Source organism: Actinia tenebrosa, unplaced genomic scaffold (assembly GCF_029948245.1).
Source record: "Actinia tenebrosa isolate PJP-AT-01 unplaced genomic scaffold, QUT_ActTen_1.0 PGA_scaffold6__47_contigs__length_16458017, whole genome shotgun sequence".
In the NCBI taxonomy this organism is placed as follows: domain Eukaryota; kingdom Metazoa; phylum Cnidaria; class Anthozoa; order Actiniaria; family Actiniidae; genus Actinia; species Actinia tenebrosa.
Window position 1 is genome coordinate 271,956 of NW_028292583.1, and position 27,500 is coordinate 299,455.

General features: G+C 39.2%; 1 protein-coding gene and 1 pseudogene across 1 annotated transcript in view; both read right to left on the reverse strand.

The window, feature by feature from the left end:
• Nucleotides 1-32, reverse strand: part of LOC148905766 (glycogenin-1-like) — a 929-nt pseudogene extending 897 nt beyond the window's left edge.
• A 636-nt stretch (nucleotides 33-668) lies between these two features.
• Nucleotides 669-27,500, reverse strand: part of LOC116289100 (dynein axonemal heavy chain 6-like) — a 44,861-nt gene continuing 18,029 nt past the window's right edge. The window contains 25 exon segments of the mRNA XM_089038861.1: nucleotides 669-780; nucleotides 782-819; nucleotides 1,159-1,281; nucleotides 1,595-1,975; nucleotides 2,806-3,462; nucleotides 7,410-7,733; nucleotides 9,192-9,500; nucleotides 9,875-10,094; nucleotides 11,106-11,323; nucleotides 12,111-13,226; nucleotides 13,497-13,565; nucleotides 14,015-14,137; nucleotides 14,527-14,681; nucleotides 15,110-15,386; nucleotides 15,870-16,133; nucleotides 16,533-16,707; nucleotides 17,068-17,141; nucleotides 17,761-17,947; nucleotides 18,522-18,590; nucleotides 19,143-19,288; nucleotides 19,658-19,711; nucleotides 20,186-20,417; nucleotides 26,283-26,533; nucleotides 26,973-27,060; nucleotides 27,138-27,212. Of these exon segments, the coding sequence (XP_088894987.1) occupies nucleotides 669-780; nucleotides 782-819; nucleotides 1,159-1,281; nucleotides 1,595-1,975; nucleotides 2,806-3,462; nucleotides 7,410-7,733; nucleotides 9,192-9,500; nucleotides 9,875-10,094; nucleotides 11,106-11,323; nucleotides 12,111-13,226; nucleotides 13,497-13,565; nucleotides 14,015-14,137; nucleotides 14,527-14,681; nucleotides 15,110-15,386; nucleotides 15,870-16,133; nucleotides 16,533-16,707; nucleotides 17,068-17,141; nucleotides 17,761-17,947; nucleotides 18,522-18,590; nucleotides 19,143-19,288; nucleotides 19,658-19,711; nucleotides 20,186-20,417; nucleotides 26,283-26,533; nucleotides 26,973-27,060; nucleotides 27,138-27,212 (5,737 nt within the window).

Here is a 27,500-nt window from a genome sequence, read left to right on the forward strand (position 1 = left end):
TTTTTTTACTTTGAACTTAATGTTTTCCACATTCAGAACACGCCGTCATTACCTTTAGTTACTATTCGTTACGTGAAACTTAATGTTTTCACATTTTCAGAACAAGTGTCATTCCTTTAGTACTCTTCGTGTACTTTGAACTTAATGTTTCACATTCAGAACACGTTTGTCATTTCCTTTAGTAACTATTCGTTTACTTTGGAAACTTAATGTCTTTCACATTTCAGAAAACGTGTACATTCCCTTAGTACTATTGTTACTTTGAACCTAATGTTTTTCACATTTTAAGAACACGTGTCATTCCCTTTAGTACTAACTCGTTTACTTTGAACTTAATGTTTTCACATTCAGAACACGTTTGTCATTCCCTGGAGAAAAATATTCTTGTTTTGGTTGTATCCAAGTGATTGTGTCTTCTCGTGCGCCGAAACCATAAACAAAGAAATGATACTCAAGGGACACGAATTTATAAGCTGGTTCTGCAAACCTCCTTAAATAAAGTCTTTTCTAATTAGCTACGAAATGTGGTATAAATGTCAAAACGTTACGCCCAACTATCAAAAGGTTTTTCTCTACTGCCACGGTTCTTAGCTCAAGGCGGTTGTCAACACGATGATCGCTGACGTCTAGCAATAGTCGATCTTTCTGACTTCAGTTCCTCTTGATCCTTAAAGCTCGTGATTGGGACTGTAGAATTTTCCAGCTGTTCTTGGATGGTTAATCAAACTTTCTTGTTTTTGTCGCAGGTTTTCTTTAGCCATGGCTAGCGCTGTCTGGGCCCTTCACATCGGCTTTGCTTGGCTGTACCATTTTGTAAACCTTTCACAAGAGTGAGTAATAACAATAAGATTCATTGCTTTCTGTTGGCTAATAGCCATAAGATATACGAGTACGTACAGACAACAATAATGATGCCAACGAGTGCAACTGTTTAAAAGTAAAAGTAAAGCAATCATAATTAACGTCGCTAGTTCATTCAGCAACAAGGCTGGTATCCCAGGAATTCGACGGTGCTTACTTTACCCTCCCCCCCCCCCCCCGAATAGCGCTATCCACCCTTCGTACAACCGAGAGTCCTGAAGACCGCGCACTAACCGACTGAGCTACGCCTTCGTTGTTGTTTCAAAAACCCTAATGTAGGTCAGTAAGCTGGCTCACCTCAGAATAGTTTTCCAGAGCCAAGACCCATTGGCACATTGACTTACAGGCAACAGAAATCTTACCGACAGTTTCAGGGTTGAAGTTAGGATTGTGAGTGTACTTTTTGAGGCGAACGAATACCTAAATACAATAAAAATAGATAATGTATTGTTATTTGTGACGAATATCCAAACTTTTTACAAAAGGCAGCATCCTTTCTTCAGTTATTTTGAGTCTTAATCCGGTAAGGAATATACGACCAAAATCATTATAAAACCCTACCAAACAACATCTTAAGATGTTCCAAGATGTTACGATTTTGCGCGAGAGTGTCTGTGTCCCCTGATATAAACACGATAGCTAGTCAATCAGCGCGTGTGTTATATCTCAAATATTTTATAATATCCTATAAATAAAAGATAAAGAGACTGTTGTTGTTGCTGCTGTTACCTACCTTATCAGGAACACTATGCTTATCGTACGTCACAAGATTCTTAAGGAACCCTGGATCAGCCAGCAAGAGTTTAGCAGTGTTCCAGTCAGGTTTCTGCTGCAGTAATACACACACAGCAGACAATACAGTCATAACCATAGCAGGTGGCTTAGTATAGACGCGTATCTCTGATATATCTGATTTATCCAGCGCGTCAAGTGCTGCAATGGCGTGCTCTAGTTCTGGGATGACGCTTTCGAGGTCTCTCTGCGCCTCGTCTGCGATGGTTTGGATTCTTTTCGCTTCATTGTTCATGAATTCCTCTTCTTCTTGTACTACACTGTGGACCTGGTCAACTGCTTTCTGGTCGCGTGCTAGTTGCTCTAACAATTTCTCAGTGTCCTGTGTCAAAATGAATGCTTTTTTTAAATATTGGGTGGGAAAAATCAGATTCACACTGGTTTCCTATTTGTATCACTTTCTCAACATACTAATACTATACGCGCAAAATTCTCAACTCGCATGCTGATTTTTACGGAGGAAGGAAAATTACTTCGCGCGCCTAAACAGGATATGGTGCACTTAAAGATTTGTCCTATGATTCGAAGACCTACACATGGGCGTTACTGCCACAATAACTATAAGCATGAAGGTAGTGGAGAGTTAATTAAAGACACCATGGATTTAGTCCTTTCAAGATTTTGAATGCCATATTAAGGGAAGGGGGGGTGGGGGGTATCGGGATGGGATGGGATGGGATGCAATAGGTTGGGTTAGGATGGGATGGGTTGGGATGGGATGCAATGGGTTGGGTTAGGATGGGATGGGATGGAATGGGAAGGGATGGGATGGGATAAGATGAGATCGGATGGGATGGGATGAGATGAAATGGCATGGGACGAGATTGGATGGGATGAGATGGGATGAGATGGGATGAGATGGGATGAGATGGGATGGGATGCAATAGGTTGGGTTAGGATAGGATGGGTTGGGATGCAATGGGTTGGGTTAGGATGGGATGGAATGGGAAGGGAAGGGATGGGATGGGATAAGATGAGATCGGATGGGATGAGATGAGATGAAATGGCATGGAATGAGATTGGATGGAATGGGATGGGATGAGATGGCTTGGGAAGACGTTTGAAAACAAACAATATAGTTTCATCGACTTCCCGCCCCAGCTGTGATAACTAAAAGCCAGCTAATCATGATTTACAAGTAAGCAAATATACCTTTGATTTTCGTTCTAGTTGTGGTCCCAGTTCTATAAGCTCAGCTTGCATAACCCCTACAAGATTGTTCGACTCTGCTAGCTTCAGGAGTCCTGTCGCTAACCGATCCTTGTTCAAGCTGAACTTGGAAGCCTTCTCGTGGAACTTAGACAGAAATAGTTTGACAAATTCCATGTATGTGGTAGGGGTAGTGTAGTATTTACGTTGCATCTCTTCGTAGAATAGTATCGCTTCTTCCTCGACGCTTTTATGGACTTCAACGAATGTCTTGGCTAAGCTTTTCTTTAGCGCGTTCTTGTCATCAACCTTCACCATGTCAAATTCCATCAACTCAAGAAAAGAGTCTGCTACAGACTGCAGAGCATCGAGCGGCCATTTGTCGTACCAATCGATGGTACAACAGTTAATAAGCGAGGGATAGAGCCGACAGTTTTGTCGGAAGTGCTGTCCAACTGGACTAGTAGAGATAACTAGATGTAGTCTTTTCTTCACTCGTTGCATGAAGTATTTGAAGACAGATGTTTTTGTGTCTGGGATACCACTGCGTACGGCTGAACGTTGAAGTTCAAGAAAGATTTGTTCAAGGTCTTCGTGGTCAAACAAGTCATGGATTTCACCTGAGCTTAGTATTGTACTGATTCCTTCTAGAAATAAATCCTGGAAATATGAAAGATAGAAATGTTATTCACTAAGATTTACTAGCTTTTCTGTAAAATTGATGTAGGTTGACATTTCATGCTACCGGAGGACCATACTTCGACCATCGTTTCCAAAAACGACCAGACTCAACCAAAAAACCTTTGATACTTAACTGGGACAATGCAAATAATGCGACATTAGGTTCAATATTTAGCACAACATGCGACAGCATTGAAATAATGAAATAAGATTACAACTCGGCACGTCCCCGTACAGCTTTTTTTAATGTTTGTTTTTGTTTAAGAGAGCAAAGAATATAACCGTGAAACTTTAGTAATACTAAATAGCACAATTTCATGCAAATTCCATTGTTTTCGTATTGTTTAATTAGCACTATTTTGTACTATTTAGTAATTAGAGTCCTCACACTAAATCCGTGAAACAAATACTAATTTTTATCACTAAATAGTGATATTTAAACATCAATAGAAAACAAAGGATTCTGTATGAAATAGTACTAATTAGAACTATTTAATGATTTAACCTGAGTTATTCGATTTTTTCCGTTTATTCGAAATTTAACCTGAACTATTCGATTTTTGTCATTATTCGAAGTCTAACCTGAACTATTCGATTTTTGTCATTATTCGAAATTTAACCTGAACTATTCGATTTTTTCTGTTTATTCGAAATTTAACCCGAGTTATTCGATTTTTGTCATTATTCGAAATTTAACCTGAACTATTCGATTTTTCCGTTTATTCGAAATTTAACCTGAACTATTCGATTTTTCTGTTTATTCGAAATTTAACCTGAACTATTCGATTTTTCCGTTTATTCGAAATTTAACCTGAGTTGTTCGATTTTTTCCGTTTATTCGAAATTTAACCTGAGTTATTCGATTTTTGTCATTATTCGAAATTTAACCCGAGTTATTCGATTTTTGTCATTATTCGAAATTTAACCCGAGTTATTCGATTTTTGTCATTATTCGAAATTTAACCTGAACTATTCGATTTTTTCCGTTTATTCGAAATTTAACCCGAGTTATTCGATTTTTCTGTTTATTCGAAATTTAACCTGAACTATTCGATTTTTTCCGTTTATTCGAAATTTAACCTGAGTTATTCGATTTTTTCCGTTTATTCGAAATTTAACCTGAGTTATTCGATTTTTGTCATTATTCGAAATTTAACCCGAGTTATTCGATTTTTGTCATTATTCGAAATTTAACCCGAGTTATTCGATTTTTGTCATTATTCGAAATTTAACCTGAACTATTCGATTTTTTCCGTTTATTCGAAATTTAACCCGAGTTATTCGATTTTTGTCATTATATTCGAAATTTAACCTGGACTATTCGATTTTTTCCGTTTATTCGAAATTTAACCTGAGTTATTCGATTTTTCTGTTTATTCGAAATTTAACCTGAAATATTGGATTTTTCCGTTTATTCGAAATTTAACCTCAGTTATTCGATTTTTTCTGTTTATTCGAAATTTAACCTGAGTTATTCGATTTTTCTGTTTATTCGAAATTTAACCAGAGTTATTCGATTTTTTCCGTTTATTTACAATTTAACCCGAGTTATTCGATTTTTTCCGTTTATTCGAAATTTAACCTGAACTATTCGATTTTTTCCGTGCATTCGAAATTTAACCTGAACTATTCGATTTTTTTCGTTTATTCGAAATTTAACCTGAACTATTCGATTTTTTCCGTTTATTCGAAATTTAACCTGAACTATTCGATTTTTTCCGTTTATTCGAAATTTAACCTGAACTATTCGATTTTTTCCGTTTATTCGAAATTTAACATGAACTATTCGATTTTTTCCGTTTATTCGAAATTTAAACCTGAACTATTCGATTTTTTTCCGTTTATTCGAAATTTAACCTGAACTATTCGATTTTTCTGTTTATTCGAAATTTAACCTGAGTTATTCGATTTTTCTGTTTATTCGAAATTTAACCTGAGTTATTCGATTTTTTCCGTTTATTCGAAATTTAACCTGAGTTATTCGATTTTTCTGTTTATTCGAAATTTAACCTGAGTTATTCGATTTTTCTGTTTATTCGAAATTTAACCTGAGTTATTCGATTTTTTCCGTTTATTCGAAATTTAACCTGTACTATTCGATTTTTTCCGTTTATTCGAAATTTAGCCTGAACTATTCGATTTTTCTATCTATTCGAAGTCTAACCTGAACTATTCGATTTTTTCCGTTTATTCGAAATTTAACCTGAACTATTCGATTTTTTCCGTTTATTCGAAATTTAACCTGAACTATTCGATTTTTTCCGTTTATTCGAAATTTAACCTGAGTTATTCGATTTTTCCGTTTATTCGAAATTTAACCTGAACTATTCGATTTTTTCTGTTTATTCGAAATTTAACCTGAGTTATTCGATTTTTTCCGTTTATTCGAAATTTAGCCTGAACTATTCGATTTTTTCCGTTTATTCGAAATTTAACCTGAGTTATTCGATTTTTCTGTTTATTCGAAATTTAACCTGAACTATTCGATTTTTTCCGTTTATTCGAAATTTAACCTGAACTATTCGATTTTTTCCGTTTATTCGAAATTTAACCTGAGTTATTCGATTTTTCTGTTTATTCGAAATTTAACCTGTACTTTTCGTTTTTTTCCGTTTATTCGAAAGTTAACCTGAACTATTCGATTTTTTCCGTTTATTCGAAATTTAACCCGAGTTATTCGATTTTTCCGTTTATTCGAAATTTAACCTGAGTTATTCGATTTTTTTCCGTTTATTCGAAATTTAACCTGAACTATTCGATTTTTTCTGTTTATTCGAAATTTAACCTGAACTATTGGATTTTTCCGTTTATTCGAAATTTAACCTGAACTATTCGATTTTTCTGTTTATTCGAAACTTAGCCTGAACTATTCGATTTTTTCCGTTTATTCGAAATTTAGCCTGAACTATTCGATTTTTTCCGTTTATTCGAAATTTAACCTGAGTTATTCGATTTTTTCCGTTTATTCGAAATTTAACCTGAGTTATTCGATTTTTGTCATTATTCGAAATTTAACCCGAGTTATTCGATTTTTGTCATTATTCGAAATTTAACCCGAGTTATTCGATTTTTGTCATTATTCGAAATTTAACCTGAACTATTCGATTTTTTCCGTTTATTCGAAATTTAACCCGAGTTATTCGATTTTTGTCATTATTCGAAATTTAACCTGAACTATTCGATTTTTTCCGTTTATTCGAAATTTAACCTGAGTTATTCGATTTTTCTGTTTATTCGAAATTTAACCTGAACTATTGGATTTTTCCGTTTATTCGAAATTTAACCTCAGTTATTCGATTTTTCTGTTTATTCGAAATTTAACCTGAGTTATTCGATTTTTCTGTTTATTCGAAATTTAACCAGAGTTATTCGATTTTTTCCGTTTATTTACAATTTAACCCGAGTTATTCGATTTTTTCCGTTTATTCGAAATTTAACCTGAACTATTCGATTTTTTCCGTGCATTCGAAATTTAACCTGAACTATTCGATTTTTTCCGTTTATTCGAAATTTAACCTGAACTATTCGATTTTTTCTGTTTATTCGAAATTTAACCTGAGTTATTCGATTTTTTCCGTTTATTCGAAATTTAACCTGAACTATTCGAAAGAAAGATCATTAGAGAAGGTACGTTTTTTTATTTGAGGGAGTGCTAGAAGTTTCGGGCGGAGTAAACTTTTAAAAAATCGTTGTAGCCCTCCGCATTTAAAACAGTGAGAAATTCATGACTTTCCTAATAAGTTAATAATGAGTAAACTGCAGCTTTTGTCGAAACAAAAAGGTTTGATCATCCACAAAAGATCAAACTTTTACAGATGCCCCCTCCTCTATGAAGCCCCATCTTCCTCCCTCCCCCAAACCTACCTTCCTTTAAGAAGCCGTGAACAAATTGCCATATATGAATAAAAGGTAACTCCCTTTTTTACCTTAACTATAGCATCTGTAAGAAATAGCACTGTGTTTTCTCCCTTCAGACCAGCTCTTATAACAGCTTTCTTCAAATCTTCACAGAACTCTGGCCACAGGTACACGCGGGACACAACAGGCATTATGAAGTTACATCCCTCGATGTAAGCTGCTAGTTTAGCCACGGTGGATTTACCAGTCCCGCCTACCCCTATCATCATCATGTGGTTGCCAGGGTTACGGAACACGCGTGCAGCACGTGTAATGTGCTGTACAGCCATGTCAAAAAATACAAAACGATGCTGCATGTTGTCCCAGGAATGTCTGGCTCGGTCATAGTGATCCTGGTATTAATATCAATAATAATAGTAATTATACAGCTTCTCATTAATCCCATACAGGTAACTGTCCAATTATTTTCTTAATTGGACAGATCTTGTTGATATGGGATTAATTAGGCAGCTATATAATTAATAGGTAATGGGATTTCATGCTCCCCAATCAAGAAATAATAAGACTCCAAAAATTCCTCGGCCTACGGCCTCATCCAATTTTGTCAGTCCTTAGAATTTTCCTCGTCCAATTATTTCTTAATTGGACAGCATGGATTCCTATTACATATACTAATAGGCGAATATAAAATGTATATAAATGATGCAATGCATGTTTGATAGGTCTTGGTGGTGCGATAGAGTGAGTAATGGTGCATCGCAATGTGATGTGACTCGCTGTGTAGTACTATGCAGTGCTGTGCTGTAGTGAGGTGTGTTGCAGTAGTGCTATATTGTGTGCTATGGCGTGGCGTGGTGTGATAAAGTGTTCCATGCTTTGACTCGCTGTGCAGTGCTGTGCAGTGCTCTCCCGTGGTGTGGTGTGTCAAGGTGAGTAATCCTATATTGTGTGCTATAGTATAAAGAGTGGGGTTGGTGAGGTGGTGCGTTGTAGTGCAAAGTTTTATGCTATGCTGTCCAGTTCTGTGCTATAGTAAAGTGTGGTGTGGTGTGCCGTTCTATGATGTCTTGTGGTGTATTATAGTTCTATATGGCGTGGTGATGCGTGGTTCGATGCAGTGTAGTGTGGTGTGCTGTGTCGTGCTTTGGTGTCCTATGGTGCAAAGTGGTGTAATAAATTGTGTTGGGTGGGGTGGTGCTTGTTTGGGTACAGTGGGTGTAATAGGGTGGTGTGATGCATTGTAGTGTGCTGTGCTGTGCCGTGTCGTGCTATGGTGTCCTATGGTGCAAAGTGGTGTAATAAATTGCTGTTTGTTGAGTGGTGCTCATTTGGGTACAGTGGGTGTAATAGGGTGGTGTGATGCATTGTAGTGTGCTGTACTGTGCTGTCTCGTGTTATGGTGTCCTATGGTGCAAAGCGGTCTAATAAATTGTGTTGGGTGGGGTGGTGCTTGTTTGGGTACAGTGGGTGTAATAGGGTGGTGTGATGCATTGTAGTGTGCTGTGCTGTGCCGTGTCGTGCTATGGTGTCATATGGTACAAAGTGGCGTAATAATTAGTGTTGGGTGGTGCTTGGTTGGGTACAGTGGGTGTAATAGGGTGGTGTGAAGCATTGTAGTGTGCTGTGCTGTGCCGTGTCGTGCTATGGTGTCATATGGTACAAAGTGGCGTAATAATTAGTGTTGGGTGGTGCTTGGTTGGGTACAGTGGGTGTAATAGGGTGGTGTGATGCATTGTAGTGTGCTGTGCTGTGCCGTGTCGTGCTATGGTGCAAAGTAGTGTGTGTTGGGTGGTGCTTGGTTGGGTTGTAGTGGGTGCAATAAGGCTCCCGTCCTTGATTCAATAACGTACCTCCAGTACACTAATCAGCCTATCATAGTTAGCTAATCGATATATCCGTGACGAAGAATGGTGTGAAAGACTAGATGAGTCCAAAAAGTCACCAAACATGATTGGCTCATTCTGGAGAACGTCAGGAGACCAAGTCAACCTGAATGTCTCATGCAGAGTTTCTGACATAATATCGAAGAAGTAACTCCGATCCACGTCATCGACTAGACGATCATGAAATACGCGCATGCTCTCATGTATAACCAGTTGTGCACAATGTTCGCTGAGGGAGATGACGGCAGGATGAGCTTGTAACATTCCTTCAATGACCTGGAAACGAAAATTATGATAACAAAGGCTAATGTCAAACGCAGAGCTTCACATGAGCCGAACCTAATTACATCAAAAAAGACCGCCTTGTCATCCATAGCTTCAATTAGGTTCGGCTCATGTAAAGTTCGACGTTTGACCCTGGTTTGACCTGAACCTAAGGACGCTTATTCTGCACGATTTTACAATCATACGAGGGACGTGTTATAATTAGGATTTCCCATTTGGAGGGGTAAGGAGGTGGGCTTCTCGCCGTTGAACTAAACGGCAATAATCTCTCCCTCCCCGCCCCATGAAAAAAAACAACGAACTTAAAAATTAATCTGACAATGCGTAAAGGGTTATAGACACCACAGGAACCCCATGCACCATACCTTGCTTAGGTCTCGCAGGTTAAAGGTATAATGTGTCTTTGCAGGTGTAGGTAGCAGACCAGTGCTCAGCTTGAAGTACAAAGACATAGCAGTGGTGACTATATTATCACATGACTCCCGAACCTCGGTTGTAAAGTCCACCTTCTCCAGGTAGCGCCCTAGTTGGGTACCATAGATATGTCGAAGCCACTTGGTAGATGGTGATGACAGACTCAAGATACTAGTAAAAAGACAAGAACAAATGACTGAGTGTTTTTTCTTCACTATCAAAAATCAGCGAATTGCTTTTTCCTTTTTTAAAAGATGAGAGATATGTAATAGGACCTATCAAACATGCATTGCATCATTTATATTCGTTTATATTTTATATTCGCCTATTAGTATATGTAATAGGAATCCATGCTGTCCAATTAAGAAATAATTGGACGAGGAAAATTCTAAGGACTGACAAAATTGGATGAGGCCGTAGGCCGAGTCCAAATTGGCAGTCAGAGGAATTTTTGGAGTCTAATTATTTCTTGATTGGGGAGCATGAAATCCCATTACCTATTAATTATATGGCTGCCTAATTAATCCCATATCAACAAGACCTGTCCAATTAAGAAAATAATTGGACAGTTACCTGTATGGGATTAATGAGAAGCTGTATAACTAGACACGTAACAGAGCAGAAATACTAATTTGCTGCGCGCGTAGTGGTAATACGAGCAACCTTTCCGTTTTTTAAAGGTGCGCTGCAAGTTACAGAGCAAATGTTGCTCGTATTACCACTACGCTCGCAACAAATTAGCATTTTTGCGCGAAGAAGAAACTCTCTCTATTCTGGTTTTAACTAGTCAAGCAAGCACAAGCTCAAGGAAAAGAAAACTTTGATCCTTATGGTTGTGGTTGAATTGGACCTAAATGGACTACTTCAACGATATGGCAGACATCTTGGTTCGCAAGACATTATGAGGCGTCCAGGAGGCAAATAAAGCTTTGTTACAGTAATGACGTCGATTGATATTAATGGCTCACCACAAGAGAGTACAAAGAAAAGAGATGCATTAAAACGGCACGTCGATCACCTTTACCCATAAAAGAAAGACAAACACATTTTCCTTCATCTTTGTTTTGCTATGCCCCCTGGCAAGATGGCCGCTCTTCCATCGAAATAGTCCATGGAGCCTCGCTGTGGTATGATATTCCCACGTTCTGATATAAGAAATACCGAATTCAATTTGATCCTTACCTGAAGTGTCTGAGGAGACGGCCATTGAGTGCGCTTCTTCCACCGCCTGGCGGAGAACAAGCAGCCATTAACGTCACATCAAACACCTCCTTCCATTCTAACTTCTTGGTGTCATGGAATCCCCCGGAATCAAGAAACTGTCGTACCAGTTCCAGGGGGGGTTGAGCGTTGAACTTGTCTGGTTGAGGCATGTTTAGATCATCTACGAATATTATTGCCTTGGAAGTGAAGAAAATTGTTTTAACAATTGGCAAATGTATCCCTTTCTATAAGAGTATAGGCCGTTTGCATGATGGCGTCCTTTTACTACGGTGCTAATTAACTGAACACAGAAAGTGCGTAAGTGTGCTACATAAATAATAAATTATTTTAATATAATTTTAGACTTGAATATGGATTTTCTCGAGCTGTGATTGGTCAAGCGACCAGTGATTCTGAGACGATAATCACTGCTCGAGCGGTGATTACGAGGTTTTCCAAAGCTTGCCAGAAGGAGTAATACCAAAACGTTTTTATCCTGAATTTAATCTGAAAGAGGTACCCTGTTTATGACATAAAAACTCAAATTTGTAGACCCTGTTTGTGACGAATGATATAATTCATTGCACTGAGTTCCTGTTTCAATTATCATGTCATCTCAATGACAAAAGATATAATTTATTGCACTGAGTTCCTGTTTCAATTATCATGTCATCTCGCGTATCTTTTTTTTTTACGACCATAATAACCAGTTTCGGTCAATACGAAAGTAGAAACCCTGAATATGACAGGAAACTCAGAAAGAATTTGTCACTTGAGTGAAATTGCATACTCTGTTTATGACAAGAAGCTCCAAAAACCATACCCTGTTCAGCGGATCGTCCCCGTATAGTCCATATATGGAAGTACATCCCCGCCCCCCCCCCCCCCCCCCCCCGGGATTTTACCTCGCGGCACGACAATTATTCTCCGGTAATCACTTCGCCTTAGTACGGCGAATAATTGTTAAATATTCATTAATAGTACCTTTTGTCCAGGTATAGGGCCAAGGGCTTCTCTACCACGTTTAACAAGCTTAGATTCAATGAACTCCCTCACTCTAGCAGCAGTAGTTCTAGAAGAGAACTGAATCATCTCGTGACTCAAATCAGACTTGAATTCATGTTTATCAATCACGGATCCTTCCAGGATGCTTTCCACTAAATTCTTTCCTCCTGAACGAAACCCCGCTCCGACAATCGACCCTGCTTCTGTGGAGGTACCACCATCTTTGGATAGACGCGCAAGGGTATCGAGAATGAGTACCGTCTTACCGACCCCTACATCTCCTGTTAGGAGTACGGGTTGCTTGTTGACAGACATTAGGGCCAAGAGAAAGGCATAGCGTATGGTATCGAGTGTAGGTACTAGAGATAGGTCGATCTCGGCTTCTGTTTTCGATGTGGCTGATTCTTCTAGAATATGGGTGTGGTCGGAATGCGCAAACTGTTCTGAGATAGATTTGGCGATAAGAGCACGAGACGGAGGAACCAGAACATCCCATTTGGCAAAGTTTCCTACTTCTAGGTCGATATAGTAGTTAAAGACGGTATCACTTCCCGTGGGTAAGGCAACATGGGGTGCTGTTTCTCCTGTGCCTGAAAACAGCTCTCTAACAAACAAATCAAACTTTTTACGGACTGATTCTGAATCTCTTGCGTGCAGTGAAGCTCCAGGAATATGAGAGTGGTCGTCGTCTTCATCCTCTTCTTCAGCCTGCAGTAGCCCACCGTATGCCCAGGTATACGCAAACACGTAGACTTTACCAAAGAAGTCCACCGTGTGGTGAGGATTGCGTTGAATACAGGAGATTCTTCGCGTTCGTAATTCGCGCTCAAAATCATCAGCAAACGTGACAGTCTTTTCTTGGTTGTCTTCAGTCTGTGCTTCAGTTTTTGCGGTTTTTTCTGGGTTGATCCCAAAACCACCATGAATTTCAATCATGTCGATAAAGCCTCCAATGATTCCACACATTGTAGATACCACGCTGAGGGCTGGTGCGGGGATGCGTTGGTGATGGGAATGCTCGGTTAAGAAACGTAGACCGGCATCGGTGCTGTGCTCGAACAAGGCCAACAGATGATCGGTCACTGTTGTAGGGACCTATAAAAACAACACCAAGATTTACGTCAAAACAGCAAGTATGGCTTGGTTGGAAATAAAGAAAAGCAAAGAAAAGTCGAAACTCGAAGGCTTGGACCTCTGGCTCTGACCGTGGACCTCTGTCACTAACCAACTGAGCTACGCTTGCAACTAATTATATTACTGAGTGACTCGGATAACCAATTGAAGAGGTGATATTGCAGAAGTGTTTATTGCATGCATAAGAACGCTAATCGTGTAGTAAATGTAGTTGTGAGACGGACAAGATACCTTGTGTCCCTCTCCAAGAGAATGTATCCATGTTTTAACATAAGGTAACCAGCCAAGGTCATTAGGATCCTGTAAAACAAAGATATGAAAAATACATAAAGCACAGCATTTCGTCCCAGCGTCATACTTCTGTTCCTATACACACAATAGTGCCTATAATACTGTATGTCTACTAACTACCATATGCACCATCTACTATCTAATACCTACCATATACACCATACCATATCATATCTAGTACCCTCCATACACAACATAGTACCTATAATACTGTATGTCTACTAACTACCATATACACCATCTACTATCTAATACCTACCATATACACCATCTACTATCTAATACCTACCATATACACCATACCATATCATATCTAGTACCCTCCATACACAACATAGTACCTATAATACTGTATGTCTACTAACTACCATATACACCATCTACTATCTAATACCTACCATATACACCATCTACTATCTAATACCTACCATATACACCATCTTCTATCTAATACCTACCATATACACCATGCCACATCTGCTGACAGTAGCTGGTGATGCCATAACCAGGTTATCCACCTCAAATATCATTCTCATTCCAATCCCCATACTGATGCGCTCTCCATTAGCTAAGCATAGTACCTGTAACAACGATAGTCACAATAAGCCTATATAGGTCAGTAAGAAATGACCCTATAGGTTATACACCAAATTTAAAAAAAGCTAAGACCTGTGGAGGTTCTGGGTAAACAGTTAATGAGGCTAAAGTTAAGCATATCGATATTGTTTTACAGGTATCAAACACTGATTCAAGTTACCGAACGGAGCGTTTTGTCACTCTTCATGTATGTGTCTGTATGCATACATTTTTCGAATGGTCAGAATATCGATTACCCAGAATACCCCTCGATCTTCGTTTTAATGGTTTAACCTTTTGAACCAAACAAATAATATATTTATAATAAATAATAAATAATAAACTTTATTTCTATAGTGCACTTATCCTATGCTCAAGGCGCTTATATGCATACCTTAGTATCATCGAGTACGGTATTGAGGTTTTCTGCCCATAGGGTATCAACAGGACCATCCATTACTATCCAGTGCCAGAAACGAAGATCATCTTTACCCTGACCTTCCTCGATTGACGTCATATGAGATTCGTCCGCGTACGACTGGGTCTCAACTATAGGACATAAATGCGTCATCAGTAATAGCCACTTTTAGCTTGGACGTAATGTTGTTTCATTTCAGACCATGTGTCATTCCTTGGGGTATTCGCATGAGTATTGAGTATTCCCTGGTCATTCCTTTGAATGGCATTGCTGGAGATGTTTCTTTATTAATGTATCATCTCGTGCTCGGTAGTTAAACAAAGAAATGATACTCTAGGGAATGACCCGTGGTCTGGAATGGGAAAACATTACGAATAATGTATAACGGTCTATTGAAGGAGTAACGACGCTCCTTGTATATCAGAGTTCATATTTGGTCGGATTAGAGAGGTTAGAATGTACCTTCACTTCGTTCTTCAGACATAGTAGTGAAAGATTTGGCCGAGTTTCGCATTGGTTAATTGGTTAATCTTGTCGGATTAGAGAGGTTAGGATGTACCTTCACTTTGTTCTTCAGACATAGTAGTGAACGATTTCCCTGAATGCGGTCTTCCAGATGAAGGCGTCGGTGTTCGTGCGGTTCCCTTGGCTTCTTTACTCCTCTTTCTATTTGTCATCCCTCTGCTATCCTTGGCGAAACGGCGGTAGAAGTGAGATAGCAAGCCGTCAGTCCATTCTGACGTGGTGGGGTCGAACTCTCCGTACAGCTCACCTAATGTCAGGCACTTTGGGTTGATAGAAGACACTTCTATTCTTCCTTTACGTAGCTTGTTGCGCTATTAGGAGATACAAAATACAAAACACTTACTGCGTGTATATGTAGCACCCATAGTGACATAGATAGAAATTCATTTCAGGTGATTGTCCTAGGCAGAAACGAATGGGGAACTGGGTACTGATCTGCCCATTGAACCATAAATGCCTGTTTATATGGCACTACAACAACTGGTGATGGGATTACTATCTACCCCAAGGGGAGATTCCCAGTCCTTGCACGACAAATAAGTACCCAATCCCCACTTGTTTCTGTAAAGAGCAGGCTAAAGACCCCTTGCATGTGACGTCAAAGCAGCTCAATTTGAATGGGAAATACAAAAGAATTTCAATCTCCTGAGAATTGGAAACCTAGTTTTCCTCCAAAGAAATCCTTATCGAAAAACTTGACATTTTCCCATATTATTGCAGGTTCATATCTAAACACAGGGTGACCAAAACCAATCATTAAACCAAGACATGGCCTATTGAATATATCTTATTACCGCATGTGACGCTGCGCTCTTGCCAGAAGTAGAGTCATCAAAGTCTTCCCCAGGCTTCTCGTGATGGTCGCGATTTTGAACGGTCGGTAGATAGACAAGGGCCTTGCGAAGGATTTGTCGGGCTGCTGTTTTGCCACCGCCAGCAGGACCTACTAGCATTATACCGTGCCTTACTAGTAGAGTATGATAGATCTGCATGATCTTCTCTATCTGCGATGGCCAATGCTGGTACGGCATTTCTGTAAGGGCCCAAGCTATTGCACGCTAGAAAAATGAAAATGAAAATTTGAAATAGAATAAAAGAGGGTGACACTTATTATGAACTCTGGACATGACACTTTGACCACGGAATTAAATTCTTTATCTGAGAGGGCTCTTCCAGAGATTGCGCCCACAACCTACTGCATGTACACTTCCACTACAGCTTACTATTTCTTATTATCCACACTTTTGAATGTCCTTCCAGCTCACTCTCACCCCCTCTATACACAAACGCGCCCGACCTCTGCGCATTCATGACTAGCGTCCTACTTACCTCTAACTTTTTGTTGTCAGGGGAAGGTGTCGTTACCCCAGGAAACAAATCAGCCAGGATATTGTTGAAGAGGGGTATATCACAGGTCACACACCACCCTGTGTATTCACGACTAACGTCCTACTTACCTCTAACTTTTTGTTGTCAGGAGGAGGTGTCGTAACTCCAGGAAACAAATCAGCCAGGATATTGTTGAAGAGGGGTATATCACTAGTCACTAGTTTCGGCACGTTGGCTTTTCTGATGGCGTTGATAATGAGATGGGATTCCTCTTCCTCTAGGATTTCACTGTCGCTTTGCAAGCTTAAAGGAAAGAAATAATAAATAAGTACTTTCTTAAATCGTACTTGTCTTACGAGGGCAACAATAGCCAGTGGATAACAAATGTGGCTTTCGCTCCATGATCTAATTGAGATTTAGAAGTTGATTTTTGTGGAGGGAGGAAAAACTAGAGAACCTGGAGAAAGACCTTCGAAGCACAGGAGCCGAGAACGAACAAGCAACTCTACTCAGATACGACACCGAGCACGGGAATAGAACCCGAGTCCGAGAGGTGAGCGCTCTCACCGATACACCACCCACACTACCCCTCTTAGTGACGTGAAGTGAAAGATATATGAGATGGAAGTGAATGAATAAAAGAATGAGAGAGAAATAACTTACCCAGCAGACAGTCTTTCTAGTCCAGCCATGAGTAGAACAGATTTCACAGCTCGAAGACCAAAATCATAATGATCCTAAAACCACCAAACTCCTACTGTTAGCGTGATATGGATAGATGATACTAATAATCTAGCGTGACAACATGGCGGCAGCAGGGAAAAAAATACCAATAGAGGTTTTGCACCATCACGTGCTCACGCCAATAATACTGCTTGGGCTGCCTGGTTAGCCCGGGGGGGGGGGGGGGGGGGGGGGGGTACTCCCTTATATTCGCTATACGGGTACGTGCCGTCAAACAGGGTATGGTTTGGAGCGATTCCACTCTGGGACAGGGTATATGAAATCACGCTCTCTCCTCTCTGGAACAGGGTATCTATTTTCACAATACAGGAACTCGGTATGGGTTTCAGCGATCTTGCTCTGGAACAGGGTATGAATTTCATCGTTTTTATTCCGGAACAGGGTCAGGGTTCAGAGGACTCAGCGGCATATCCCTACAATAAAATCCCTTTTCTCTCGAGAATTGAATTCTTCCTTAAGAAAAAGGGTTGTATTGTATCTGCCCCAAATGTTTCTGCCATCTAACATGGCTGCCATCACGTGTTGGTGCAAAACCTCTATACTCGTAACAATCCACAGACCTTGCGTGACAAGATTGCAAATAGAAAGCCAACAGAGAGTAGGGTGACTAACCTGTTGTGACAACTGTTTACTGGACAGTTGATACAAATTAAAGACCTTGCGTGACAACATGGCAGCATTGACGAAGCCTTCAGAAAACAGGATGTTTTCTGCGATAAGGGCGAAGTCAGGAACCATCATTGAAACAGGACGAAATAATGCCTTTAAGTTATCTGGTAGCTCTACTCGACCTGCATATCTGTCAAATGCAAATTTAAAAATTCATTGGTAAATAAATAAATAAATACAATATTTTTTCAGACGTATATTGGTCGTAATTGCTGGGTTTCAATCAGATAAAAGTCTTTGAGTTTCATTATCTCAAATGATGATCAAACGCTGGCCATCATGTGCTGTTAGCCAGAAAGATTTTATACGCCCCTTGCAGCACGTCGGAATGCAGCTTAATTTGGAGGACATAAAAATAGGTTTCCAATTTTCAGGAGATTGAAATTCTTTTGTTTTGTCCTCCAAATTGAGCTGCTTTGACGACACATGCAAGGGGTCTATTCTTCGATTGCACGTTACGTCATCGCGGCCTCTCGGGGAGCGTTGGTGCCCGATTCACCAAAGGATTTCTCATTAGCATCCATTATTAACGGAACCAAGATGGCCGCCATACTTTTGTCTTTTAACTCTCTTGAGAATGCTTGCAACCCATGAATAGAAAACCTGCGCGATTCAGCTGATAAACATACTACATGAAACAGGATATGACGTCAAGTGTAACCCAGCAAGAACTGTGACTAGGAGGGACTGGAGCGAGTACTTACCCGGGGTTCATCGTTATAAAGACTCCACAGCTAGGGTTCATTTTGATATCTCTTCCTTCGAACAGAAATCTACAGAAACCAAAAAATGAATTACGTCACACCGTGTGCGGCATCCTGTATGGTGCTTATCACGTGATCTCTTGCGGAATGATTCAATGTTGCAATCACTACGCTTTGACGACACAGAATTGCCTTGTAATCTCATTGTCTTATGTTGCTTTGATGTGTGATGTGGTGTGCGATGATTGACAACGCCAAAAATGGAATAACGGAGCATACACCTTCCTCATAAATGGCTGCCAAACTCGGTTGGGACTAGGGACAATTGCATGGAAGCATTAGTAAGCAAACTCTACTTAGTACGATCTTTTGTGTCAAAGTCATTCAACCTTACTTTAAAAGACGCTTAAAAGAACTCGATTTGGTGAAATGAATGACTTTGACACAAAATATCGTACTGAGTAGACTTTGTTTACTAATGAGGCCATACTTACCTCGCTTCCATGCAATTGTCCCTAGTCCCAACCGAGTTTGGAGGCCATTTATGAGAAAGGTCTAATGTGTGGTTATTTGCGCACACGCACACAATTATCTACAACAGATAAGATAACAAAAGATTACCTTGTGACTTCATTGTCCTTTGCTGCTTTGATTGAGTGAAGTTGCTGTGCGATAACCGACAAGACTTCCACATCAATACGATTAAACTCATCAAAACAAATCCACGAGCCTGTCTGTGATAATCCAGAGAAGAACTTGCCCATCATCTACAAACAATAAAGCCATCCAATCAGTATAATACCTTTTATTTCTGAACTGATTGCGAGACTTACGGTGGATGGTACTTTATACATAGTCAAGATAACAGCGTATCCACGATGTCCACATTAGCCGAACCTAATTGAAACAATAGATAACGAAACGCGTTCTTCTTTGATGTCATTAGGTTCGGCTTATGTGCAGTTCGACGTCTGACCTTAGTCTAAGGGTAGGTTTCACTCCCCATCAACTTCAAACAATCATTCCTTTTATTAAAAACATTTTCACGCAACAGTTGCACTTTCAATAGGAAGAGGAATTAGATGCAGCTTAGGACAGCCCTAGATATGCCAGAATCGCGCGCGATAACACCTTACCTTATAGTCTAAACCCTCAGAACAGTTAAACACCAAACAATGTTTTCCCATAGCCTGTGGAATAAAAGATATTATTACGAGTGATTGCCAGCGCATAAACTGTTCATGGTGTCTTAAAATTAAAACTCACGTCTTTAATAACTAAGAAGGTTTAAACAATTTCTTCAGTTTGAGCCCTTATTAGGGACCTTTAGCATCAGGTTTACCGCTTACCGCTTACCCCTAATCGATAGCGATCAGGCCCAGAAATACGCCCATAAACACGGAGAATTATTCAGCATCAATGAAATTCAATATGGCGGTTCTTCCAGCAACAACTTCGCTATGACGCCTTGCTAGATATTGAAGATTTGACGGAAAAAGCATGACGTGGAACTGCAGTTTGAGGTTTGCGGTAGAAGCAAAAACGTCGTGCTAATGGACTCTATCATTAATGAGATAAAACTTAGAAAAGCGTTTTTGTTTGGCAACTTCAAATGCGCAACTGAACTATTAGGCCTTCTGCCGCTGATCAACTTCTCAACTAACCTTTGCCAAATCTTTGACAGTTTCTGTCTTTCCTGTGCCGGCTGGTCCTGATGGAGCGCCGTACAGATGTAGATTCAAAGCACCACTCATGGTAAGGTAACAGCGATCAGTCAGGGGGGTGATGACTAAGCGATGTGAACAACCAAGGTATTCATAACCATATTCAAATACCGCATCACAGTGACGTATTTTGCAGATACTGCGGTCGTCTTCCCATTCGTAGCGGAGTTGTCTGGAAAGAACTCGAAGCTATTAAGAGGGCGTCTCTGTAACAGCGTGCCACTCGATCTGGGCTCGAAAAATAGATTTCTTTTATATTCCTATCATCGAAAGTACTATCTATCCTCACTACAAAATTGCAGTTAGAATTGTTCTAAATTCGTTTTTCCACCCGCTATGCGAATTTTTGTCCATCGACCCCAAATCAGTGAAAGACGCCGATTTTCGAGGTCGGCCGAGGGCTATTTTCAAAGTCTGTTTTCTCGGGTTTCTCTGCACATAAAAGCTAATTTTTCTATCCAGAACTTTAGTCTAGTGTAACTTCTGCATAAAAACAGTAATAGTTTTTTTTGGAATGCGCGAATTCAGAAAAATAATCCTAACTAATCGAGACTACTGAAAGCGTGACATGGAAAGCTAAGATTATGAGACCTCCAATATTGCAAATTTCTCATTTGTGGCACCTAATCCAGCCCTAAAATATCATTCAACCTTGAGATAAGAAGCTATTTTATAGATGTGTGCAATAAAATTTGCGGCACATTGCGTTTCTACGAAATAAGCTAAGTTTCAAATTGTTCTATTTTCAGTTATTTCCTAGCGTGACACGACAGGCCGTTGGGTCTGTGACGGCTACTTCTTTGCTCATTATCCTCAATACCATTACCTAAAATATAATATGATGAATTAAAAACCTTAACTTTACAATATTTGTTCCATTATAAGAGATTTCAATGATCTACGGCTTCATTCAATAGTGTTTCTATAAGCTGTTTTGAAATTTCACCGCACAGTAATTTTTTTATTTGAATATCTCGAGGTCGGGAGGTCAATCGCTATTTGTTTATTTAATTGTAGTAAAGAAATCCTCACTTTATCTCGAAACATACTAAAGAGATCCAAAAATGAGAAGTGTTCTTGCCAGTAGAGCTGAATATTTCTAGTTTTTTTAGTTGAAGGTAACATATCATTCATATCATTGTAATAAAGGATGCACTTGCCCGCGTTAGTAGCGTTATTCACTGTGTTATTGATCAACTCTATACTTATGTTAGTAGTACTTGCAATACTGAATATGTCTTTGTACTAAATACTAGTGAGTTAGACTAGTACGTCTAAATTGAAGGCTCTCTTGCAAAAAAAAAAAAAAAGAAATAAAATAAAACAAAATAGCAATGCATAATAATTTTACAAATAACCATTATTACAAATACAAATATATATCTAAGAGCGAAATTCAGTCAGAAAGAAATGAAACTATATACGATGGGCTCCGCCGAGAACCAGACGAAGCTTCTTATATATCACTTGTTCAAGAGATACCTTCAACACTTAGCATGAGCTGGGCTCTAAAACCAAGAACCGGATCGAGCTGCTCGTTCTACAGAAAATGTGCGGTCGTATTTGACGGGTCGCGGTAAAAAGCTGAAACGGAAACAGGGGAAAGCTGAAAGAGCTGAAAAGTGCAGAAATGTCATAAATTCAACCTATTTCTGTACTTGAATTACTTTCATCACTCTTGTTATCATGAAAGAGCTGCAAGAGCTTTGATTTTTTTCCTTTATAAACTATACCTAGGAAAGCCAAAAAAACAACAACAACAAAAAAAATAACAACAACAACAGCAATAAATCTAGCTTAGTCCGAGAAGCGCTTGACAACTGTGAGCAGGCCGTTGCTAAGAAAAGATGCTTGGTCTTCCAGAAAAAGTAACTTGATCAACGTCACAATATAAAGTTGGACTTCTTAGTGGCTGTTCAGTATCAAAGAAATATTTTCAAAGCTGACCATTCACCGAGCGGTCCAGCAATGAAGCTCTTAATTCTAGCCAGGATCAAAATCTGAGCAGCACGATAGAAGGCTTAAACAAGAAATCTCTGTGCATGGACTTTATTTAATTTTATTTATATTCTAATACTATGTAGAAATTTTATTTTTTGGCAAAGAGAATGCGTGACATTGACCTTGCTGGTCGGTCCATTGGCTGGTATCTCTGCAGTTAACATTTTTTAAATTTTTTAAATTTTTGTTCAGTTTGACATTATTTATATTATATCATCTTTCATGATATTTGTCTACTGATTGTTATCTATGATAATAAGATGTTCTGCGCTTTTCTGCACTTTTCAGCTCTTTCAGCTGTTTCCGTTTCAGCTTTTTACCGCGACCCCGTATTTGACAGCAAAGTTTGACCTGGGTGAGAGGACTGGTAGAAAAGCAGACCCTGAACAAGTTGCCGCGGAAATGCGGTGCGCGAGAAATGAGAACGTTGAAAGGCGCTTTGAAAGAGAAGAATGGCTATCTAAGACCCAGATTGCAGGATTCTTTTCACGTCTTTCCACTTCGCGAAAAAAATCCACAGTACGAGATATTACCGTGACCAGTCCTCAGGAAAATGTACGATCTTTGGTAGAAGAGGAAGACTTTCAGGATGTAATAACAGAGTCAGAAAGTATGAATCTGTTCAAGGGCGGATGTGTTGACGGAAGAAACTCAATTAGACCCTCCCCCCCAAAACTCAATTAGCCCCCCCCCCCCCCCTTGCTGTTACAAGAAATTGATCATGAGGATAGCATATTGGCCTGCAACACCCCATTATGACACATACGATCTATGCGACTACTATATCAAAGAAACAAGATCTCAGCCTTCAATGTTGCAATGCTGAAAAAAAAAACTTAATCACTTTGCGTACAGTTTAGATCTAAAGACCTTAAGGCAGAGCTCGTGCGTTTGGTTGGGGAAGTCATTAAGGAATGCAAGTGTTCTCCGCAGTAGAATCAGTAGTGCTAGCTAGCTATACCGCAAACCGGTTGGCTCAGCTAGTTGGTTGAGCATCGGGACTTTCGTGCGGGAGGTCGTGGCTCGAGTCCCAGCCGGACCAACACTCAGCGTCTTAAAATAACTGAGAAGAAAGTGCTGCCTTTGTAATTACATCTGCAAATGGTTAGGCTTTCAAGTGGCTCGGATGACCACTTTAAATGGCGGTCTCGTCCCTCCACAATCATTATTACTAACCAACATCGGAGGGACGTAAAAGAACCACTGAGGATGTAAAGAAACCCTGGCAGTGACCACTCTCAGTGCCTACACTTCATACTAACCATCTCTCATGCTTGTAAATTTCATAAAAAAACAAACTGTCATTAACAACTCAATGTAAAGCGCCTTTGATTTTATTCATATAGAAAAGGCGCTATATAAATTCATAACATCATTGTAAACATTTAATCTTAGTTCAGTGAGTACACGACAGGGGCGGCGGAAGCTGAACATTATCCATTGGAGGACTTCAGGAGCACGTCAAAACAGCCTGTACTGATTGACTGTTTCAAAATCGCCTTGAAAATAATGTTAGTTCCGAACTCATGTAGATAACCAAAGAATTTGCTTTTGTAATGAAGATGATGACGATGACGATGACGATGACGGTGACGATGACGATGATATTGATAATAATGATTTATTAAATTATAATAATAATAACAATAATGATGATTATAATAATAATGATAATAATAATAATAATAATGATAATAATAATAATAATAATAATGATAATAATAATAATAATAATAATACAACAAAACAACAACAAAAGAAAAGGCCGTCCAATAAAAACATCAATAAGAACAATCTATCAAAGATTTCAGGAATATCAACCATCACAGATTTTGAAAGAATGCTTTAGACGCAACCATAATAGCTTGGCTTCAAAGTAGTTGAACTTACTCGAGTAGAGTGAGAGCTGAATGTTTCTCTAAGAGAAATAAGCAATACATTGATTCATTGATTGAATAATGATAATAATAATAATGGTTTATTTGAAGCATATCTACAGAGTAGCTCTATGTCTTCAAAATTATTGGAGGAGCCAGTACCCGCAACCCCCACTTCCGAACCGCCGCCCCTGTATGATCATAATTTTCACAATCACTTGTTCTGTAGTTATGAATGAATTCATACGTTTGATTGCACCTTTGCAAAAATCGCCATCTCAGCCGAAGAACAGTCAAGACTGCAAAGTATTTTTCGACAAAATGATAGTATATGGAGTTCGAAAATATCGGAAGGACGAAATACCTTTTCACCAATAGAAAATGATGGATAATTTATAAAGGAAATAAACGTTGAGAATGTTAAATGACTAGTGACAAAGATATCAATGATATGTTACCTTTAACTAAAAAAACTAGAAATATTCAGCTCTACAAACAAGAACATTTCTCAGTTTTGGATCTTCATAGGGTGTTTCGAGATATTAGAGTGCTCACACTAAATCAGTGAAACAAATACTAATTTTTAGCACTAAATAGTGATAATTAAACAATAGAAAACAAAGGATTCTGTAAGAAATAGTACTAATTAGTACTATTTAATGTTCACGGTTTTAGTGTGTGCACTCTACTAAGCGAGGATTTCTTTACTAAATTTACTACAATTAAATAAACAAATAACGATTGACCTCCCGCGGAGCTCGAGATATTCAAATTAAAAAATTACTGTGCGGTGAAATTTCAAAACAGCTTATAGAAACACTATTGAATGAAGCCGTAGATCATTGAAATCTCTTATAATGGAACAAATATTGTAAAGTTAAGGTTTTTAATTCATCATATTATATTTTAGGTAATGGTATTGAGGATAATGAGCAAAGAAGTAGCCGTCACAGACCCAACGGCCTGTCGTGTCACGCTAGGAAATAACTGAAAATAGAACAATTTGAAACTTAGCTTATTTCGTAGAAACGCAATGTGCCGCAAATTTTATTGCACACATCTATAAAATAGCTTCTTATCTCAAGGTTGAATGATATTTTAGGGCTGGATTAGGTGCCACAAATGAGAAATTTGCAATATTGGAGGTCTCATAATCTTAGCTTTCCATGTCACGCTTTCAGTAGTCTCGATTAGTTAGGATTATTTTTCTGAATTCGCGCATTCCAAAAAAAACTATTACTGTTTTTATGCAGAAGTTACACTAGACTAAAGTTCTGGATAGAAAAATTAGCTTTTATGTGCAGAGAAACCCGAGAAAACAGACTTTGAAAATAGCCCTCGGCCGACCTCGAAAATCGGCGTCTTTCACTGATTTGGGGTCGATGGACAAAAATTCGCATAGCGGGTGGAAAAACGAATTTAGAACAATTCTAACTGCAATTTTGTAGTGAGGATAGATAGTACTTTCGATGATAGGAATATAAAAGAAATCTATTTTTCGAGCCCAGATCGAGTGGCACGCTGTTACAGAGACGCCCTCTTAAGGCCCCGTCCACACGTATCCTGAAATTTTGGTATCCGCCAATTTTTTTTGCGGATAAGGGTTGCGTCCACACGTGTCCGCAATTTTTTGTATCCGTATCCGCAAATTTTACGAAAACGGATACGTGTGGACGGTGAAAACGATTCGAAAACGCTCCGTGTGGACGCAAACATTTTCGTATCCGCAAAAAATAATTTGAGGATACAAAAATTTCCGGATACGTGTGGACGGGGCTTAATACTAGATTGTTGGCCAGGAAATCTTGGCCTTCAAGCTTCCTCCTCCCCCTACACACGAACACTGTTCTTTCATAGGTTGGCAATGCGTCGAAGCATAGGGAGGCCCGTTCGAACCGATCAAGGAAGAGGGTGCAAGAAATATAAAAAGAGTAATGTAGCTTGGTATGTGTCCATGGAAATGTACGGTACGCAGCACGTGCGCACGCACGCGCAAGCGAAAGCGCACGGGTATACGGTTCTCTAATGAATTTCTCAATGGAAAATTTTTGCGATCCACCATCCACGTAACATAAGTCCAGTGCAAACCGCATGCCAAATCCGATTTTCCGAATACAATTCTAGCTTTTGGACAACGAAAATAGTTATAACCCACTTACCTTGACCACTCAAAGTCTTCTTGCTGCGTGACTTGATTATTAATAAGAAGGTCCAAGATATCGCGCCCGTGAACCTCAACGGTCAGCAGTGATTCCAGCATTTGATGTTGATGCGCGGACAGGGTAGTGGTAACTAGCTGGGACAGCTGTGTCAGCTGGGTAACAAACCTATTGCGCATGTTCACTAAAGCATCTATTGCTCTGGAGTTTTTGAAGCAGTTCACGACATCACGGTTAAAATTGATTTGGCACTGAAACGAAAAGCACCAATCATGAATCTAGCGCGCCCTTTCAATTGTAAGACACCAAAAAATAGGCAAATAAGAATTTATGTGAAAAGGTTACTTAAAAGGTCAAATCCCGTATTTTGAGAGATTTTATCTGCATAGTCGAAGTGGTACTTTTCAATAGTCGCCGGCTTGCATAAAGACCAGCTTGCGCATTTAAAGGAAGTTGGATGGTGTTAAGAAAAAATACGCGCGTAAGAACAATGAAGTAAAGGAGGAAAGATGCCAGCAAACTTTTAATCTATAATTAAGGTTCTTGAAGATTTTTCAGATTTTTCATTTGTTTAGGACGTTTTTGAGGTTTAAGGTTTGGAGTATATTTTCAAATTGTATACCAAAAGATAGAGGAATGTAGCAACATTGAAGACCAAAAGTGACGGGTTTTGGACTGTGAGGTACTTACTACATTAATAACGGCCTGACCAGGATGACTCAATACCCATGTGGTATATTCAGCGTTGTTGACATCAGCTAGGGCTTTCTTCGTGTGCCTAGATTAAAGATAGGAAAGAGGACGATGGTATATGGATGCAAGGACATCTGGATAGTGGACAAAGACATCACTTACATTTTAATGGTTTCGTACATAGCATTTTCCACATTTAATAGCCAAGACTCTACATTCCCACGGGCACGAAGTGTTCTACAAAGAAACATTGCAATAAGTTAAACTTCGTTCTTCTAAAAAACTACTTTTACTTTTACTAGAGGGGAAAAAACTATCGTCCAATAACCAGACTAAAATCATGGGATAATAATGGGAGTTTTAGCAGTGCTTCTCCACAGAAGGGTTCTTCTTCCACTGAAACCGATTGGAAATTAGAGGTTAACTTTTGCGGAGGGAGGAAAGCCAGAGAACCTGGAGAAAAACCCTCGAAGCACAGGAGAGAACCAATAAACGACACCAAGCACGAAAATGACACACTGGTCG